The sequence below is a fragment of the Drosophila kikkawai genome, chromosome 2L (genome assembly GCF_030179895.1).
Source record: "Drosophila kikkawai strain 14028-0561.14 chromosome 2L, DkikHiC1v2, whole genome shotgun sequence".
NCBI classification, from domain to species: domain Eukaryota; kingdom Metazoa; phylum Arthropoda; class Insecta; order Diptera; family Drosophilidae; genus Drosophila; species Drosophila kikkawai.
The window spans coordinates 22,724,485-22,740,010 of NC_091728.1; the positions used below are offsets into that span (position 1 = coordinate 22,724,485).

At 40.4% G+C, this 15,526-nt stretch overlaps 1 protein-coding gene and 1 long non-coding RNA gene across 3 annotated transcripts in view; one reads left to right on the forward strand and one right to left on the reverse strand.

Moving 5' to 3' along the window:
• Positions 1-15,526, forward strand: part of LOC108080707 (GTP-binding protein Di-Ras2) — a 37,276-nt gene that overhangs the window by 13,566 nt on the left and 8,184 nt on the right. For both annotated transcript variants that reach the window (XM_017175544.3, XM_070289081.1), the window contains exons 2-5: positions 4,087-4,633; positions 7,869-8,036; positions 8,676-8,785; positions 13,878-14,068. In XM_017175544.3, coding sequence (XP_017031033.1) covers positions 4,469-4,633; positions 7,869-8,036; positions 8,676-8,785; positions 13,878-14,068 — 634 coding nt within the window. In that variant the 5' untranslated portion in view covers positions 4,087-4,468. The remainder of the gene's footprint in view (positions 1-4,086; positions 4,634-7,868; positions 8,037-8,675; positions 8,786-13,877; positions 14,069-15,526) is intronic.
• Positions 12,020-13,030, reverse strand: LOC108080708 (uncharacterized). The gene is made up of 4 exons (XR_001770928.3): positions 12,874-13,030; positions 12,369-12,425; positions 12,237-12,297; positions 12,020-12,148 (listed from the first exon to the last, which is right to left on the reverse strand). It is a non-coding gene; the product is annotated as an uncharacterized lncRNA (long non-coding RNA).

Consider the following 15,526-nt stretch of genomic DNA (forward strand, 5'->3'; position numbering starts at 1 on the left):
CATCGAAATTTAACTCAGCCGGGCAGGGGAATTTTAAATACAAGCCTCCCCACACATTAAATATTCTCTAAGTTTTCAGGTAAAGTACAGGTAACCAAGCAAAAATAAGCACTGAGAAAGAATCCTTTACGCCATGTATAAATAATAATTCCATTCTGATATTTTCCCATATGTTAAAAGTCCTTTCACGCAGCCAAACACAATCCTGAATAGCTATTGTGGCATTAGAGTGAAAAGGAAAAATACCTAGTTCTCGTCAGGGAGCAGGAGTTGGCCAGCATCCAGAGGAGTGGTTTGTTAGGTCTCAACTTTTCAGTGTGCTTTCATTAGCCTCTGAGTAATTAACACCTGACGCAGCCTGACGTCCCCTTCCAAATTGTTCGTTATTATCTGTAGGCAGAGGGGAACCCACGCAGATACTCAGATGCACAGATACTCGGTTACTCAGATACTCGGTTACTCAGTTAGGCATCTAACGAAATTTGCCCACTCATGTGCAGCACAGAGGAGAGCCAGCAGCAGCAATCTGTGCAGTTGATTGCAATAAATTGCATTTTGCTGGGAAACCTAATTATATTAAGTTGCAATTACGGGGAAAGAGGGCACCAGAACTTGGCACAGGTGCAAATGGCTATGCTCCGCTCGCTTGGCTTTAAGAACTACAACAAAAAAAATGCAGGCAAATTGAATTGGCTGCACTTAGCTGTGCATTACTGTACGTCGCTCAGATGCACAGTTGCACAGAGGAATGATGCAGATGGGGCAGGCTGCATTACCCATTACTCCATCGCTCTTTGCGTTTGGCCACTGCTTTATGTGGCCTACGTTCCGGTATTTCTTATTTGGATTGCATCAGGATTGCATCCTGTGTGTATCGTTTGCCGTGCTTTTTGCCTGGCCTCTGAGTGCCCATACATTTATCTGACTTGTGGGGTGAGCACGTGAGCAGATTATGATTACATGCAGCGCCACTGCAACCTCGGATGCTCCGGCTTTGAGCCCGGGCTGCGCATCGTTTGGCAAAGCCAATCAGAGGCAGCAAACAAAAATATGGATGGGTTCGAAAAGCTGCCGGCGAGAACTTGAAACTCAATTTTGAAATGCGAATGGCATCCAAGAGGTAAATTTGAAAGGCCTCCCTCTCGTTGACTGAAATTGTAGCAATTGCTGCGGAATTTAATTTGGAAATTATGCTGCTGCTTGTATTATGGTTGTTTAAAGCTAGAAATAAATAATGGGAATGCGACACACGGTTTTTATACCCTTGCAGGGTATTATAATTTCAGTCAGAAGTTTGCAACGCAGTGAAGGAGACGTTTCCGACCCTATAAAGTATATACAGCTGTGTTCACTGAAATAGCAGTGCCCACGGACCTGCACGTTTAAGATTGGAAAATACTGTTACAAACGCTATTTTCATAAATTTTTTTTTCATAAAGGCTTAGTGTATTTAATTATTAACAATACCACAATCATTTAATTTAGGTAACATAAACCTTTTAGAAGATATAGCTAATATCAACAAAAAAGGTCTATATTATGCCGATCATTGAAATAGCAGTGAAAAACTAAAATTCTTCATAAATTTAAAAATATCGTATAAGAAACCTATTTCTTCTTAAATTCTAATTGACTATGATCTAATAATTTGTTAAATAGCCTTTAGAAGCTATCATAGCCTCATACCTGGGTGGCAAGGAGTCCACCAAGTTTTAGAAACGCTTGAGGGGAATATGGCCTCATTCCTCCTGCACAAATTGCCAAAGCTGCGGCTTAGAAGTCGGAAACTTCTTCAATACGTAGCCCTTGATGTCCCCCATAAGTTTTCGATCGGATTTATATCCGGGGACTGTGCAGGCCATGGCATTGCATCCACTTTTTCATTAAGAACCCACTCCTTGGCCACCTTGATGGTATGATTAGGGTCACTGTACTGTTGAAATGTCCAAATTAATGGCATATTTTCCTCAGGATACGGCTGCAAGACAGTTTTTAATATTTGGACATAAACATAATGGTCTTTGATCCGACAGATCATATATACGGGACCTAAAACGTTGTATGAAAAGTATACCCATACCATGATTTTTAGGCCACCGTGTTTTACTGTCTTCAGCGTGTGGTTTGGGGGGTACTATGTATTTGGAGGTCGACGGACATATTGTCTTGTCCTATTCCACCAAATAAAACCAGTTTGGAGTCATTTGTCCAAAGGATATTACGCCATTTGAATAGTGGCAGTTCAAGTGGCTATTGGCGAACTCCAATCTGGCCTTGATATGCCTGTAACCAAGCAGTGACATTTTCCATGGACTTCGCGAATCTAAAATTTATTCAATAAGTCCCCGGCGAATGGTCCCATGACTGATTCCCATGCCAATTCCCGCTCATATATCCCTAGAGGATGCAAAAGGACGAGCTTTGCTGAAGCGAAGTACGCGTCGAGCCAGTACAATTGTGGTTTTGCGAATCGTACCCCGGTTTTTTTGGGTTCGGTTCATATTTTATGACTTATAAACTATTTTAAAAGAACAATTTGAAAGATTTAGAGACTCTTTACATGTTTTGCCCTTCTTTCTACGCTAAGTTCTCTGATACCTTTCTCTCATGGAGCAGTGAGGTCCTGCGCCCACTAAAATAATTTTTTTTGCGTTGTAAAGGTGTATTATAGAATAAACTATAATAACGACCGTAATTAAACTCATTTTTTACAAAATTAAAAGAAATTTCGGCACTTTTTGCGAAAGAAAATTAAATACTGCTATTTCAGTGATCGGCCAAAACGAGTTGCATATGTGAAAAAATATCAATAAAACATAAAAATAGAGCAAATCTAACGGAATTTTTTCTCGATTCTTATCTTTATGTTCCATTTTACAAAAACAATGTGCAATAGATCAGCTTGCAAAAAGGAATATGTACAAAAAAAGGTTTTGAAGTTGATCCCTCTGTCGCACTGCTATTTCCGTGAACACAGCTGTATATTCTTGATCAGCATCAACAGCCGAGTCGATCTAGCCATGTCCGTCTGTCCGTCCGTCTGTCCGTCTGTCCGTCTGTCCGTCCGTCCGTCTGTCCGTTTCTACGCAAACTAGTCCCTCAGTTTTAAAGCTATCTGAATGAAACTTTGCATATAGTCTCTCTACTCTCACTGCTATATATGTCGGAACGGGCCGGATCGGACGACTATATCATATAGCTCCCATACAAATGTTCGATAAATTTTTAGAAAAAAAATTATAACTTGGCTGTTTTTCAATATTTTTGCGTCATTTTTGAGACATAGCCATTTTATATTATTTCAGAATTTTGGTAAAAGTTTTATGAAAATCGGACGACTATATCTTATAGCTGCCATAGGAATGATCGGAAAATGAATAGGAAAAAATTATAACTTCGTTGTTTTTCAACGTATGTTTATCTACTCTGAGATATAAGCTTTTTTTATTATTTCAGAATTTTGGTAAAAATTTTATGAATATCGGACAACTATATCATATAGCTGCCATATAAACGATCGGTAAATGTAGAGAAAATGTAAAGCTGGGAATGTAAAACTGTAACTGTCAAACTGTAAACATAATAGGTATAGGTAAAATGTTATCAAACTCTGTTTAGTGTCTGTTTTCGGCATTATAATTTATGATATAAATATGAAAACCAATCTGCAAGGGTTTACAAACTTCGGCGTGCCGAAGTTAGCTTCCTTCCTTGTTAAAAATTAAACTCATTGAGAATTTATATTTAGAATTTATTAGGCAGATTTAAAGAAGAAAATAATTAATCATGACATTTTCATTAACAACATTTATAAACTATCTTCAAGTTCCAAGGGTCATCTTTTCTTCATCTGATTTCATTTTAAGTCTAGATCATTAACCTTTTTTTTTGTGTAATATATATTAATTAACATTAACTAATTAATGCATTAAATATATAATAAAAATGTAAAAAGACTCAACCATTAAGATGTATAAAACGTGGTAGCGCACATAATTCATCCTCTTGTTTAGTTTTAATTTAATTAAGAAGCTGTTTGAATTCAATATAATCCTTTTAATGTTCACTCCTTCTTTGCATTCACAGCCGAGCACTGCTCCGCGACCGGAAGCGGAAGTTGCCAAGCCGGAAGTCCGCCTGGTTGTTACAGTCGCCCTTTATGCAGCTCGCCTCTGTGATGCTGGCCCCAAAGAAGGTGAAAGTGTTGCCAAGGCACTAAGCTTGCAGAGTGGAAAGCGGAAATCGAGGAAGTGCTTGGACCTGCTCACTTCTTCCCCCCTCCCCGGCCACGGCTCCGGCTTAAGCACACAAATCCGGCATAATGCAGCGCTAAAGCTTCAGAAACAAATAAAGCCGGGACACTCTCCACACTGCAAGGAGCACCAATCAGAGCCATCGTGGGACGACAGCCATCCGCCCAAGGACACGCAATTTGTAAGCAGGAAACGGCAACAAGGCGGCCAACGAAATGGCGGACCTGGAGCGCATACGCCTCGTCCTCCTGGGCGGCGCCGGCGTCGGCAAGAGCTCCATTGTAAAGCGCTTCCTGTTCAAGTCCTACACAGACAAGTACCGCGCCACCGTCGAGGACCTCTACAATCGCGAGTACGACCTGGGCGGCGTCACGCTAAAGGTGAGTCCCTGGTCCGTCTCCGGGTCAGTCTTGCTGACATTTTAAGAGGCATTTCACTCTGTTTGGTTAAGTTGGAAACGAAATTCAATTTGTACCCAGAATATCTCATGAAAACTATCGATGGAAGCCAATGATGCATGGGTTTTCATTTAATTACATTTCATTTTTGTAGAGATACTCAGAATCCTTATGACCTGGTACATAATACATGCATCTGTCCTTTGCCTTCAATTAAACTAAACTCCAAGATGAATGATAATTGCAACTTGTAAGTGCACTTGGGCAGGATAATGTAAACTGCCGGCAATTAGTGGCAGCTTCATTAACCCAATCACTGTTGAGGTCATCAACTTTCCGAATTTCTAAGCCCATTAATTAGAAGGAAATCTACTAATTGGATGTCTAGAGAATTGCCCCAGTATCTGGCTCTGCCAACGGCAAAGCCTCAGTGCGGCATATGCAAAGTATTAGCCAAGACACGTGTGCTCCTGGTCTCCTGGCAATTGAGCAGCTCCCCAAAGCATATTCGGTAGGTTTCGCTCGGTGGTGGTTTTAGCCGAACTCTGCCCGAGGCTGTAGATTCACAATTTGAAGATGGCAACGCAAATTGAGCGGACGAATCTCTACTCGATTAAATGCACTTAAAGCAACCTGGCTGAGTAGTTTCTGGGCTGAGCACATCCCACGCGACTGACTGACTGGTAGACTGACTGACAGCGGGGCTGTCGTGATGGGCGGAGGCCCATTAATCAAATTTGCACACGCTCAAAATGGCGGAAACAACATGGAAAATGTGGGGCCATTCCCAGACGAAAGGCGAAAGAGAGCGCCAGATTGGGTGCTGCCCCCCCCTAATGCGTTACTTAAAGAGGGGCAATTAATGGTTAATAACTTGTCTGGCGGACGGAAATAGCCCGGAAACTGATAACTGCCGTACATTATTATAATCGGGTCCTAATCGGCGTGTGATAAGCACTCGTAAAGGGAATTCTCGCCAGGCGAATCCGGGTCCTCCATCCATCCATCGGAGTACTCAGCACTTGTCGACGCATCCGCCGACCGTGTCGTGCCGGAGGAAACTTCCGACGGAACATCATTCACTCTCCGTTCTTCGGTGTTCGAGCTGATTATTTGCTGTTCAAACTTGTGTTACACCAAAACCACATGCTCGGCGTACAAAAGTTGAGCTGAAAATTGATTAATAGGTGTGCTGGGAGGAGGAGCTCAGTGCTGCCATAGTCATTATCACCGGCGCTGGGGGCTTCTCTTCGAGAGGCGACACTGACACGCTTGGTGGTGGCGCCGGTACCAGGCCTCAATCCTTGCTCCTACCAGGACATGTTTCGCTTTAATTAATTTCATTTTGGCGCCCAACTGGGCTCCGCCTCTAATACTTTATCTTGCTTGGAGGGCTCGGCCCAGATTGAATTCCACTCGGGAGCTTAAGGTGATTTATGCCCGGCCACCTTCGATGCAGTCTCCGGGCAGCCCGATGCATTCAAATCAATTTTACCTTGACAATTTGCCGAGGTCCCTGCTCCTGGCTCCTGGCTCTGGCTGTATCTGGAGCTGAGGTTTCGCCTAATGACCCCTCAAGCTCAAGCGAGGAGCCACTGCAGCCCGCTGTGACTGATTGTCGGAGCAGCGTGTGGCCATCAAACGGGAACATTACATTGCACTAAACGATTTCTGCTCTTTAAAAGCCATTTGGTGTATGTACGTGAATGTGCGGCGCAGCAGGGCGAATTTGATGGCGCTAACGTGGAGGCAAAGGTTTGGGCCCTAACAAAGCCCAGCCAGCGAACAATGGCCAGAATGCTGTCAGAAATATAAATTGTGTCATTCCATAAAGTGTTTTTAATAAAGTTTACCCATCGCGACCGAACAATGCGTTACAAATTTGCCTCACAATGGCCAAGGCTGTCACGCGGGACGCTGACACGGCTAAACGATTGGCTTTTCCTCTGGCTCTTTGGCTTCTGGCTCCTGGCTTCTGGCTTTTGGCCTCAACATGCCATTGACACTGCGGATCGCGTTCGATGTGTATCGCGCCACGCCACGCGGCGATACAGCCGACATAACAGATGCTGACACGGGGATTAGTTGGCATCAAGTGAGCATTGAACGTGGCCACGAGCCACCAGCCAAGAGCCACAAGCCAGGAGCCGCCACCCCTCAATCGCTCAGACTGGGCGTCTCGTCCTTGAACTCACCATTGACAAATCGCTGGAGGAGCACTTGAATTTTAAATCTCCAGTACCTTTAAAAAATTAAGACATCGAAATCTGTTGGGCCCGCCAAAAGAGATTCTATTAGAGTAGCTTCCTTCAAATGTAACTTTCTAACTATGAATATTATTAACAATCAATTTTTTAAAATGTTAAGTGCAAAGGATTGATAAACATGGGATTTATAAAAGTTAACAGGTTCAATCTTTGATTTATATTTCCCTCGGCCTCGCCTTTAATGGTTAGCCAAATTTTAAACCTTTGTAGGACAACTTGGGCTGCACTGTTTATTTTTTAAGTTAGTTAGCGTAAAAATTTAGAAGATAAACTTAATTAAAGGACCTGTAATGAAGACCATATTGGGTTCAGGGCGAATTTAGAAGAGACAAGGCTGTATGAACCGGTATCTGACAATTACTATCTTTCAGGCATTGATTAAAAAATAAATATAAATATAAAAATAGTAACAAGAAAATTAACCGCTCCAAAAATCACCTAAATACATTTATTTAAATATTTAAATTAAGTTAATAATTTAGAGAAACGTACATACGATTTTGTTTTTTGTATTTTTTAATATATCATTCTTAATTAGTATAAATAGTTAAAATAAAAACATATCCATACATTTTTATTATTCTTTACCTTTCAGATAAAGTCTTTAATAAATTCCTATCACCGTTTTCAGTTTTCCCTTGCAATTTCACTGTTCAAACCCTTTTTCTTAGGAGCCTTTGATTTGTAAAGTTTCCAGCGATAGGTACAAGTAAACCTTTTTTGGCATTTGCCAAAGGTAAAGACCTCATATTTAAAATTAAATTTCCATGATCTGCGGCATGTTGGGCGCCAATTAAATGCCACAACCGCTTGACACATGTTGCAGCAACGAACTGCGGTCTCGAATAGGCGGCGTTTAAGCGCCAGAATAGGGCCATTCACATTTAATCAGGTGCAATTTTCCAGCATTACCATAGCCAGACAGACAGACTCACCTTCTCCCGTTGCAGGTGGACATTCTGGACACGTCCGGTGACATGCAATTCCCTGCCATGCGACGCCTGTCCATTGCCACGGCGCACGCGTTCATGCTCGTGTACGCGGCCACATCGGCGCCCAGCTTTCAGTGTGTGAAGCAGTGCTTCGAGGAGATCCGGGAGCAGCGCGGCGACTTTCAGGTGAGCCAGCAACAACAACAGCACCAGCACCCGCACCTGCATGCCTGCATTTTGTATGTAATCAGCGCGAGCTGAAAGATCAGAGGGGCGAACGCGAGCTCGCACCGTTTGCCACAATCCGAAAAGCAATTAAAAATGCTCCCCTTTGAGCCGGAGGAGTCAAGCCAGGCGGCAGAGGTTTAGGCTTGTTCCAGAGCCCTTGTTGCGATGCCGCACAGTGGTTCTAAACAAGTAAATGGGCACTGGAAAAATAAATAAATTAAAATCTTATAATATTAAAAAATATTTCATACTATAGAAATGCTATAAATATTATTAGTAAACTTCTAGTATTCTTCAATTATTAACAGTGGTTACGAAACCCTTCTTTTGCCTCTACTCGACCCACTGTGCTCCAGTTAGAGCTATTGTTTCCGCTGGCGCTTTCACGGTTTCCGCTTCCCGCCGCCATTGTACCGGCGAGTGTCAATTATGGCACAATGGCACACAACGACCCGTGCTGCGTGCTTTCTTTGTGTGCTCCCTGATTTCGGGAGGACAATTGAAGAGCCTTGCCGTGGATGCTTGTGTTCTGTTTCTGCTTTTGGTTGGTACTCCTGCGAATGCCACTGCTAATTCCCCTTTCGTTTCCATTCGCAGGACATTCCCATTGTGATCGCCGGGAACAAGGCCGACCTGGCCAGCACCCACAGAGAGGTCAAGCTGGAGGAGGTTACCGATTGGGTGTTCTGCGAGCTGCCCCGCTTACGGTAAGTCCCTACATTTATTTAGCGAAACATGGCCGTAAAGCGCGCAACAGCTGCTGCTGCTGCTGCTGCTGCTGCTGCTGCGTGCGACAGCAATTAGGGGACAACTGCCAAAAGTTGTGCAACAAAGCCGGCGAGCACAAAGCCGCAAAACCGCCAAACAGCTGCAATTTTCATAAGTAACGCAACAAAGTGGAATTAAAAAAGCCTCATAAATTCTGGCCGCCCAACTGCACGGGACAACCAGGACTGGAAATGCTAAAGCAAATGGCAAATGGCAACGACCAGAGTCGCAATTAAATTGCTACAAATGAAATTAAGCGCCAGAAAGCGTGATGGTGGCAGTTTGGCCCCCGAAATCAGTTGCATTGTCCAGGGATGGGGTTGTGGCGCTCATTAAATGCCATTTGTCGGCATGAAAAACGAGCTCCAGCCGGGGGGAAAATTGCAATTCGCCGGCAATCACTAGTCAGCAGTCATGTCACAAAGAGCATTTCCCCGTAATAGCTCCTAATTGGCCATCTTGTGCCGCAAACGGTGTCGCTGTCGTGCAGCACATCAATTGCCACATGTGAACACCTGGTCGTTTGAGCGATATGTTCGAGTATTCCCGGCGAGAGCTCTCTGAATACTAAACAGCCGAGTTCTGGCATTCTGTATGTATGTATACATAGCATGCATGAGGTCCTTCAACTCGATTGCTCTCAAACTGCTTGAATGCTGCCCCGAGGGGAAATGTTGAGGGGCTACAAAATGCATGATTAGTAAATACTCTCAAGCAGACACAACGTTTAAAGAGTTTTCGAGAGAGTCTTCCAAAATTTAGCAAATATAGAAACATCTCCTTTGTCATTTAAAAGGTATTCCAGTTCGAAGCAAACGAGTGGAAAATGAGTCCACTGGCCTGATTACGTTCCTTGTTTACCGCATTAACAATTTTAATTCATTGCTCGCGTGACAACTAGCCCTGAATGCCTGGCCGCATCCTTTCGATTCGCTCCAAAAAGGACTCGCTGCTGGCACTTCCTTTCTGGCACTACGTACCCTACCTTCAGCGCTGTAATTGCTTCCTTAATAAACTGCGGCGCGGGCCTCGTAAAAATCACTTACAATCACATACGTGCTTGCCAGTGGACGAGAGGAGCCCGAGGAGTCCTGCCATAATTTCATATCCTGGGAAGACCCGAGCAGTGGATAGGGGAAAAGTGAGGCGTGGCACGCTCGTGTTGCTGTTTAAGCAAGCGTGCGTAAACTTATTTAAAAGCGACCGACACACAGACCGAACAACGCCACACAGGAGGAGCACTCAACCGCAGAATGGAGATGACAGAGGCCGCACGACGAGGGATGAAGGACACTGAACGCAGGACGCAGGACAGTTGGCGCGAGCATTACGTACAAATCTCTGTTGGATTAAACATTCACGCAGATTGATGGTGCGGTTTTGGCCACGGCAGAGTGAGCCACCTTGAACCTTTCGCCACAATCTCGCACCTCCGCACGTGGCAGGAGTAGTGCTCCGAGGAGGAGTGTTTCCCCGGCGCCGAGATGCAATGCAATTTGTTGCTCCACCGCCTGCCTGCCTTTCAGTCCTTCTATCTCCCGGTCTGTCTGCCTGTCTGCGGTTAAACGCTTTAAGAGCACGCCACTCAAGTGCATTTATCAGCCTGAATGAGTACACCCTGCGTATACATAATATGTGGAAATGTGGATGTGGATGTGGATATGTGGATATGTGGATATGTGGATATGTGGATACGTGGGAACCTGCCGCTCGCTTGCTACATGTGTAAGTGGCTTACTCCCCAGAGCTGGAACAATGTATTTATTCAACGTTTAATTGCAAACTCATGCGCATTTTATCTTGTATTCTGCCTGGGTTAATGCGAAAAAAATGAAAATAACTCGCAGCCCATATCAATTTTGCTCTGATTTACTGTTATTGCAGCTTATGGCATTAACAATTCAGGCATCTATTTATTTATTTTGCCAAGTCAGCTGTTACAATTTTAATTAAATGGAGCTTTGGCAAAATATGCAATTATTCTGCGTCACCCTCAGTTGGCAGACTCAAAACGAATCCCTTTTAAGAGACTCTGGATCGATAAAATCCATTTTTGTCTTGAGCCTAATGCCACTTTGATTAAATAAAATAAAGTTTAAGTTGTGAGAGAAGAGAACAAAGAGAGTATTCTTTGGTAAGTTGAAGTTTGTATGCCCAGCAATAATGATTTAATGGGAGCTTTTAAATTAATGATCCAAGTTAAAACAGTAATTTCCTAATCTAAGATATCTATAAGCCTGATAACCAACATATAGGCAAACATGTCTATTGATACTATATTCATATTTGAGAAGAAATTTATATCATATTTCAACCTTGTAACCTTGCTATGTTTTACGATAAATCATCTATTAAATGTATCGTATTTCATAGGATAAGGGACTAATTTCGGATATTTTTTTCGATAATATCGATAATTGAACTCTTTTTTCTTATTAAAAACATAATGAGGAAAATTTCCTGTTAAATTTAAGCTATTACTATTATTATTTTAATGTAACCATTTTTATATAGCCTTAAATGATACGCAAATGATATGTAAGTTTACGAAATTATCGATTATTATCTTTGTCGATATATATCATGCATCCTGAGGATACATCGACTGGTCAGTTTAAACTGACGTTTCCTCTAATCAAAACTGATTGCATTTATTAAGAAATAGAATCAGAATGTATAAACTACTATAATAATAGTAAATGTTTTTTTGCGAATCCTGTAATTCTAAAAACTAATAACTATTATGGTTTTCACATAGAAAGGAAGGAGTTAAGTCACAGCAACTCCTAATTTTATACAGTTCAATTTGGGGTTCATAATTAATTTCAGAAATATAACTAACTGACAGACGATGTTGATAGATACCAAATAAGTACACAGAAAAAATTATCGTGGGTAAATCTAACCATTTCGTGGGTTAAAAGGTAACAACCAAAATCTTGGGTTCCATGAACTGTACGCTGCAGTATAACGACGTAACGCGTTACGTAACATGTACTGCTCTACAGTAAATGGAACCACGATTTTGCGGTTAAAAAGCGCCAAACCACGAAAATTGTGAAATACACTATTTTACTATTTTACTGTAGACTACCCCCGACTACAGTAATTGCAGTTCATATTACCACCAAAATAAAACCAAAAATTATTTTAAAATTTTAATAGTATTTTTTTAATTACTTATTCTTTAAAAATATTTACAGAGGGTCTTAATTAATAATATTTTTTTAATTACTTATTCTTTAAAAATATTTACAGAGGGTCTTAATTAATAATATTATGGACTTATATATATATATTTCCTATATGATGAATAAATAAATTAAATATTAAAATTGTAAATTTATTAATAAATAAATATTAAGTCAAACGATGATTATCAATACTCACAAATATATATTAGTCCATATTTCACATCCGAACTGGTACTTTTGTCTCGACTATAGCTTTTCTGAAATAAAAATTGATTTAAGTAAATTTGTTTATTAAAATTAATAGAAAACGGCCAAATATTTTACTTACATTTTGTTGATTCCATTTACATAGTTATGTTTTATAGTTACATGTGTATACTCTCACCTGAAAACAAAATAGAAAAGTATAAAAGATTTAATTATATATGTATATCATAATAAGATATAAAACAAACGGTTTTTGGATGTCAGTGCCAGCTATCTTGCTCGCACTCGCCTGAGATGGTTGCCATCGCAAGTCAACAAGAAGCCAAAAAATACATTTGCATGCATGTACATGTCCGCTGATCGCTATTTAAATTGTAAAATAAAGAGAGGCAATCAAAGATCAGTGCCAAATATAAGATTTTACATATATGCATATATGTACATATGTATATATTTTAATCTGTACACTAACTTTACTTTTAAAAGCGTTACTTCTTGCGATCAGCGGCGTACGTGTACTTGCATATGTACATACATACATATATGTATATGTATGCATAAATACATATACATACATATGTACATTCGCCAATTGCGGATCTTTAAATGATTGTTTGGGAACTTACCGAGAAATGTGGGCAATAAGTCTCTGAAATCCCACTCCTCCAGAAGAAGGAAGGTCAATATCACTCATAACTTTTACTTTTAACTTTTTCACTTCACTTTTCGCTGCACAACTTCTCGAAACCGACGCCGCTTTTTAAGTGTGCCCGAAATCGTTTTTTCAAGAAACGTTTGCAATATACTAGAAGTTTAGAAATATATACCAGAATTATACCAGAAAGTATTTTAGTGGGCAGAAAAAGTTATGGATTTTCATAAAATATTTAATAAACTTATAAAATGTTAATGTTACTTACCTTGGGAATGCAAAAATACATACACGATACCAAAGAAGATAAAGAAACACATAAAACTTTTTACGTAAAACCTACAGTATTTTGACTGCAGCTGACAGTCACGACAGTTCGCAAAGCCAACAACAAAAAACACACAGAATCTCGTACGTAAGGGTGACTGTAATTGACTGTCATATAAACTGTCGTGCAGTCACCAAATCCAACAACAAAATACATTGACAGTAGCTTCACTGTTATTCAACCAAAAGAAATTGTTCATTTAACCCACCAGAATTTTTTCTGTGTAGTTTAAGCACAACCTGGGTGTTTAATAACGTAATTTCTCTTATCCTCCTCGTCTCAGTTCTTGTGGCAGTATTGGGGGCACAACGCGAATCAGCTTTGTGACCGCAACCTGTGCAAAATGCTACATGACATGCCTAATTTAGCCATTAGCAGTGCTTGCCTCCGGCTGTTGAACGACGAAGGCCACTCGCAAAAACTATGCTTTGCATTGAACACGCGAATACCAGACGCGCATTGTTGTGCTGGTGTTGTTTCGACTTTTGGCTTTTTTGGTTAAGTTTTCGCTTTGTTTTCTGCCATCGAAATTCGCTGACGTATGGTATTATGTTTGCCTTACGTATACGCTATTATGCAGCCACCCCTGAAAAGTATGCCACGTTTTTTAACCGAATTCGGTCAACGTTTGTGTTTTTTTTTCGTTGCAGAGCCAAGGTACTGGAGTGCTCGGCGAAGGAGGACAGCAATGTGACCGACCTGTTCAAGTCCCTGCTATCCCTGTCCCGCTTCCTGCCTGCCAGCAGTAGCGGGAGCGGGGGCAGCGGGGCCGGCGGAGAGGCGGCGCCCAGCGGCTTCAAGAGGCGCTCATCGGCCTACGTCAGCGCATCGTCCAGTCGAAGTAAGTAGAGTCCGTTAAACAATTATTTTTTAAATTAGTTAAACCGCAGAATATTCCTGTAGGTTGCAAATTGTGCTGCAAACTAGTAGTTTTTAAAATAAAATTATTTGAATACACAAATTTGTGGCTCTCCTGCACTTAACATAATTAAAAGTTTTTTAAACTGTGCAAATAGATTTTAAAATTAATTGAACCACAGAAAATTCCTGTAGATTCAAAACAAAAAATTTTCATAATAAAATTTGTTGTATACATAAATCTGTGGTTCTCAGGCACTTACCATAATATAATTAAAAGCTTTTAAAACTGTATATTACCTGGCTTTAGAAAATGTTAGTTAGTTGAAGGCTACATGGCAGTTATTATTTTTATACCCTTGCAGGGTATTATAATTTCAGTCAGAAGTTTGCAACGCAGTGAAGGAGACGTTTCCGACCCTATAAAGTATATATATTCTTGATCAGCATCAACAGCCGAGTTGATCTAGCCATGTCCGTCTGTCCGTCTGTCCGTCTGTCCGTCCGTCTGTCCGTCTGTCCGTCTGTCCCTCAGTTTTAAAGCTATCTGAATGAAACTTTGCATATAGTCTTCTATATACTCTCACTGCTATATATGTCGGAACGGGCCGGATCGGACGACTATATCATATAGCTGCCATACAAATGTTCGAAAAATTTTTAGAAAAAAAATTATAACTTGGCCGTTTTTCAATATTATTGCATCATTTTTGGGATATAGCCTTTTTTTATTATTCCAGAATTTTGGTAAAAATTTTATGAAAATCGGACCACTATATCTTATAGCTGCCATAGGAACGATCGGGAAATTAATCGAAAAATATTATAACTTCGTTGTTTTTCAACGTATTTTAATCTACTTTGGTACATAAGCTTCTGGTATTATTTCAGAATTTTGGTATAAATTTCATGAAAGTCGGATGACTATATCTTATAGCTGCCATAGGAAAGATAGGGAAAGTAATAGAAAAAATTATAACTTCGTTGTTTTCAACGTATTTTCATCTACTCTGAGATATGAGCTTCACTTATTATTATAGAATTTTGGTATAAATTTCATAAAAATCGGACAACTATATCTTATAGCTGCCATAGAAGCGATCGGTAAATGTATAAAATATATAAAGCTGGGAATGTAAAACTGTAACTGTCAAACTGTAAACATAATAGGTATAGGTAAAATGTTATCAAACTCTGTTTAGTGTCTGTTTTCGGCATTATAATTTATGATATAAATATGAAAACCAATCTGCAAGGGTATACAAACTTCGGCGTGCCGAAGTTAGCTTCCTTTCTTGTTTTTTTTTAATTTTCATTTATTTACAGTTTAGCTTTCATTAAATAAGAAATTAAGTAATAGTTTTATTTGTATTTTACATATTTTTTTAGTTTCAAATAAAAGATCACTAGGCTAACTATTAATTTTTATATGCTTTGGAAT